The sequence below is a fragment of the Vigna radiata genome, chromosome 9 (genome assembly GCF_000741045.1).
Source record: "Vigna radiata var. radiata cultivar VC1973A chromosome 9, Vradiata_ver6, whole genome shotgun sequence".
NCBI classification, from domain to species: Eukaryota; Viridiplantae; Streptophyta; class Magnoliopsida; order Fabales; family Fabaceae; genus Vigna; species Vigna radiata.
The window spans coordinates 2705472-2711338 of NC_028359.1; the positions used below are offsets into that span (position 1 = coordinate 2705472).

Genomic DNA, 5867 nt, shown 5'->3' on the forward strand with positions numbered 1-5867 from the left:
TTTCAATTGGAGTCTTGTAGCCCTTACACTGTAGCTCAGAAGAGAAGAGAAGAGAAAAAAAGAGAAGAGCGGTTGAAAGAAGGAAATCGAGGATGGGTAAAGATCTGAGCGATGAGCAAGTTTCTGCGATGAAGGAGGCTTTCTCTCTATTCGACACAGACGGCGACGGTCGGATCGCGCCTTCGGAGCTCGGGATCCTGATGCGGTCACTCGGAGGGAACCCGACCCAGGCTCAACTAAAGTCCATCGTAGCCGAAGAGAATCTCACCGCCCCATTCGACTTCCCCCGATTCCTTGATCTCATGGCCAAACACATGAAACCCGAACCCTTCGATCGCCAACTCCGTGACGCCTTCAAGGTCCTCGACAAGGATTCCACCGGCTTCGTCTCCGTTTCGGAGCTCCGACACATCCTCACCAACATCGGCGAGAAGNTGGAGCCCTCCGAGTTCGACGAGTGGATCAGGGAAGTCGACGTCGGCTCCGATGGCAAGATCCGCTACGAGGATTTCATTGCCAGAATGGTCGCTAAGTAGTAGGAATCTCTTTTAATTGTTCTTCTCTCTTTTCTCCGTTGTTTCAGTATTACTGCTTTTCTGTTTACTCTGTCGTGTTTGCTTTTGAGTGGACCGTCGATTAACCCTGCTGTGCTTATTTTTATCGTTTGTGGCTAACCGAGGGTTGTTTTAGGAAACTATGGCTACTCAATTTAATTTGCCCGATTTGGTTTGGGTTTATTTGTATTATGAGATCTGATTTTGAATTAGTCTATATATGCATGCTGTAATTCAGACCAATAATTTCTATATCTAATCCTTTCTCCCTTGTTGGATCAAACCTGGTTCCGATTTCGAGCGAAGTGAAATGACCAATTAGACTGAGCGAGCGTTACTACAAGCTTACCGAATAATGAAATCTCAGTTTGTGTAAAATTTGTACCCTATAAATGTCTGCGTGCTTGTTGCATTTGTGTCTTTCTTGAATTTCGCTTGGAGTCGACAATGATTTATGAGTCGCCCATCCCAAGATAGCAAAGTCAGTCCCAAGTGCACCCTCGGCGTTGATGTAAGTAGGAAGTTCTTTGGTAATTTCCATTTTATCTTTATCTGTAGTTGCCAACCTGAGCATGGCTTCTTCAAACCCATTCCTCATCCTCAAATCTTTCTTCAAGTTTGGATTGTAAGAAATTGAAGGGTTAAGAAATGCAGCCACAGCATGTAGTGATGAATGAAGTTTCATATTCCATCTTCGATCAATAATTTCCCATATTGGGAGGTATTTCTCTTCGACTCCCTTATAATAGGCCTTGATCACAACTTTTGCACTCTCCATTCCTTCATATATATTTAACCCATAGCAGGCATATCCCCATCAACCATCCTTAGGAGTTTAACCAGTGGCTCAGAAACACTCACAGCTTCATGCCCATGCTTCCAAAATCTATCCGAATATAGCAATGACTTAATGGCTTGTGCATCTGGACGTCTGCTATACATAGAAGACAACCATTCTGAATGAGAAAACATGTGCTTTAAATTATCCTCCTGCATCACTATAGATCTTAAGGAAAGGAAATCAGTGACAAATGTAGTAATTTTTGGTCTGATTAATTCCTTTCCACCTGTAAACTTTTTCATTATATTCAGAATCCAGGCATGACTATAAATGTACTGTGTGATTGTCTTTGCATCTTCCAGGACTGTGCTAACCCAATCTTGTCTACCAATATCCTCTAACATCTTATCTATACAATAAGCGACACAAGGAGACCAAAACAAAAAACTATACCTCGCTGTGAGAAGCCTTCCAGCACAAACATAACCAGCACTGACATCTGTCATAACCTGAACAACATTTTCTAAACCAACTTCCAGCACAACTGACTCCAAAAGCTCAAACAAACAATTACTGTCATCTTCGTGACCTGAAACATCAACCGACTTCAAGAACAACGTTCCTTTTGGGCATGCAACAGAAAACACAGCAAGTGATCCGATCCTATCATCAGACCAGTTATCTCATAAGACTGTGCAGCCTGTTTCTTCCCACTCATCCCTGTATTTTTTATAATCATTGTGAATATCAGCTTTCACTTTTTCTAAAAGAGTAGACCTTAATTTCTCATAAGTTGGTGCTTTATAGCCTACACCACACTGAGCTATGGCGTCCACCATATCCTGATAATACATGGATTTAGCAGCACTAAAAGGAATAGAATTGTGGAAGAAAAACATGGCGAGTTTTCTATCAGCATCATCCTGCTTTTGCTTTTTGCCATCAGCACACTGCTTTTGCCTTTTGTACCTATAAATAAATTTTTATGGCTCATAGGATAGGACAGGTGTTCAAAGTTACACCAATTTCAGAGCTTTGGAACAATCCTGGAAGATAACAAAAAATGTGAAATGAAAAATAAAAATCCCCATGCAGGGGTTACTTTATGGAGTGAATCGGCCTAATGGTGTTGTTTGCTTTCTAAAATGTTATAATGATTAACTCCACTAAGTACTTCACCAGATAAGCTAATGGGAGTGCTACCAGGTTCCAAGATGCACGATGAATCAAAATGTTCTTCAAAGTGCAATTTCTTTATCCAATGCTGACATCTTCAGTAAAAATCCTTTGATTAGTTTTATGGACAAAAAATGATGACATTTTTCTTTTAGAACATAGTTTGGTGTATTTCTGAAAAGGTAATTTGCCTTACTGCATAATTAAAGAAAGGAAAGTGATGAAAAGCAAAATCCACCCTTGTGTTTCTTTAGAATTACAATGCCAAAAATGTTATTCTCACTCTTGGATTCCATGGTCAACCAAAGTCATCATTTTCATCTCCCCAATCTTTTTTTTTTCTATCCATCACTCTTTGACACAAACCAGAAAATCAGAAAATTATTGCAGAATTTATAAGCACAATAAAAAGAAAAGATTTTAACAGGATTTTGAGACTGAACATCTATGTAGAATAACTTACACAATAACAAAATACAGTAGTTGTTTGCCATCTTCCATTTTCTTGTGCCTACCATACACAAAAGATTACATCATTTACAACGTACTGTCCCATATCGTGTCCATAAGAGGAGTTTCATCTAAATTGAGAGATGAAACATATTTCTAAAACCAGTTATCTCATTTAATGAAAAGTGTATTTCTAAAATAATATTTTTGTTTTCTGGTAATAAAAACTAGTTAACCATATCCGATTCACACAGATTTTTTGTTTTGGGCGTGTCATTCGAGTGCTTGTGGTTGATGTTTATGTTGCTGGAAAATGGTAATGGTATTCTGTGTAAGACCCTATTTGTAAATGCCTTTGAAATTTTGATTTAAATGAGAATCTTTAAAATGGAAAAAATAAGAAATAAGTAAAAAAGAATAAGTTAATTAGATATTAAAAGGTTATATAATCAGCAAACTAAGCTTGGTTCAGTGATAAGTGTGTGATGTAATGGTTGTGTTACAAATAGGAGAGACAAAATCATTCATTCGTTCTTCTGTTCTCCCCACACTTCTCCTTTCTCCCTTCTCAAGTTTTCCATCTGATATCTGACCAATTAATCTGCGTTAAACAGTACGTTGATTATAAATCTTTCCATTTCATGTGTGTAAACTTTTCAATAAAATTCCTTATAGAGAAATAAAAAAAAAAAAATAATAATTATGAGTTAAATGGGATTTTGTGAACATATGCATAAGCTTATTTTAATAGGAAAACTACATTATTCTACTTTTCTTCTTTGAATACTTTAATAAAAAAAGGGTTAAATATGTTTTTAGTCCCTATATTTGGGAGCGATTTTGGTTTTAGTCCATTTTCAAACTATGGTACAATTTAGTCCTTCAACTTTAGAAAACTCTTATTTTAGTCCTTTTTACCAATTTTTTTAACTTTATTTGTTGTTTCAAACGCGTCAGTTAACATTTAAGCAAAAATGTGTCAAATAATGTAAACAATCCAAATGCTATAATGAAACGTGTTTGAAACAACAAATAAAGTTAAAAAAATTGGTAAAAATGACTAAAACCAGAGTTTTCTAAAGTTGAAGAACTAAATTGTACCATAGTTTAAAAATGGACTAAAAACAAAATCGCTCCAAAGTACAGGAACTAAAAACATATTTAATCCTAAAAAAAATCTATTCAAACAGCACTTGCTTCACTAAGTTGACACCAGAAATGTATCACATTCACATTTATAATTTAATATATTAACTTTAAATGAAAAATTCTTTGGGTTAAAATGTAATATAAAAATTTACTTCTAAATTAATATATTTTCATCACGACAAATGCTAGACAGTATAAACATTATAAATTTAGAAGTTCGTGAACCATATGTTTCATAAGTCTGTTTTTTTTTTTTCTCATCGTGTGAAATTTAGAGTTTTTTTTTTCCTCTTTGATGTTAGATTTGAATGTATTAAGTTATATTCTATTTATTGGTTTCATATTTAAGATATGAAAGAATTTTAAATATTTGTTAACAAATAATATGATATACTCTGAATTAATGTCAATTGTTTATTATTATTATTGAAATTAAATAATGTTTTTTAATTAGTTAGTAAAAGATAACGCGTTAAAAATGCATTTTATTTAATTAACCTATGATTAGTGAGTTTATAAAAAATGGATTTCCGACACGCTGCTTACTTTTCTCCGAAAAGAAAAAAAAAAGTTTGAGAATTCAAAATAAGTATATAAAAGCGGTTTTTATAGTGGGTTGGTTATTGGACCCAATCTCCAGTCATAATAGCCCATGCAAAACATGGTTTCACATTTTCACGAAATTTCATTTTGCTGTTCAAAACATTAGTGGAATACTTTGAAAAATCCTAACTCAAATTTTATTTATTTATTTATTCATAATAAAATCGAATAGAATATTTTTTAAAAGATTAAAAAAACGTTTTATTTAACTAATTAGACAGATTTCTCCTTTCACTTATTTTCTCTGTTTAAAAATAACCCCTCTTAGTTTTTTGCATGTCTTATTTTTTAATTTCTTCCAACTTTTATAAACTTAAACGCTAGAAACTAAAAAACTTGTGGATTTAAAAAATTGAAATAATATAATCAGAAAGTATAAATGTTTTTTAGACTACAATACGTAGATTATAAAAACTAAATGAATAATAAGATAAACAAACAATTTAAAGGTTACATCATAAATAAAATGTTTGATGTTGTAGAAAAACATATTTAAACCTATTATTTGATTTAAGCTCAAGTAACTAACGAATCATAAACTACTTTTTTACTGATGAGAAAACTATAACATAATAGTAAAAAAATACTAAATTACATAGCATCAACAATATTTTTAAAATTTGGAAGAGCTCAAACAAGTATTTAAATCTGATATAAAAGTGTCTATAATTATTTAATATATCAGAGTAATATAAAAGTGTCTATAAATTTTTTTTTATTTTCTCTAATATATTCTTTTTGCTCCAACAAATGTTAAATATTAAATGCTTTTTTTTGACTGCTTCAACAACAGAAGCTATATCCTTAAGATATGAGTAAGTTTTACTTTTTTAAAATTTCATTTACTTGTTGTAATTTACACACTTCTATATATAAGTTATTGATAGGTCATAAATAGTAGATAGGTGATGTTAAATAAATTATTGTCCTATTAAGTTCAATTTCTCACTATTAATTTTATTATTGAAAATATTATTTCATAACATTTTTCTTGTTTAATGGAGTTGTAGTTGTTTTTTCTGTGCTTATCATAAATGTTAGATGGAGTTGTAGTTAGTGTGACATCTGGACACTGACGAGGACGGAGAGTGATCGTCGGTGCAAGAGGTACAAACAAATATTCCTGGCAGGCTTCCAATGGAAGGGGCACATGA

The 5867-nt window shown here is 33.0% G+C and overlaps 2 protein-coding genes across 2 annotated transcripts; one reads left to right on the plus strand and one right to left on the minus strand.

Moving 5' to 3' along the window:
* Positions 1 to 813, plus strand: LOC106773021 (probable calcium-binding protein CML13). The gene has a single exon (XM_014659687.2). The coding sequence runs from the start codon at positions 93 to 95 to the stop codon at positions 534 to 536; it is 444 nt and encodes a 147-aa protein (XP_014515173.1). The 5' UTR covers positions 1 to 92; the 3' UTR covers positions 537 to 813.
* Positions 814 to 1346: 533 nt separating this feature from the next.
* On the minus strand, positions 1347 to 3067 carry LOC106773098. The gene is made up of 3 exons (XM_014659785.1): positions 3060 to 3067; positions 2113 to 2304; positions 1347 to 1998 (listed from the first exon to the last, which is right to left on the minus strand). Exons 1-3 carry the CDS (start codon positions 3065 to 3067, stop codon positions 1347 to 1349), a joined length of 852 nt encoding a protein of 283 aa, XP_014515271.1.
* Between the last annotated feature and the right edge of the window lie 2800 nt (positions 3068 to 5867).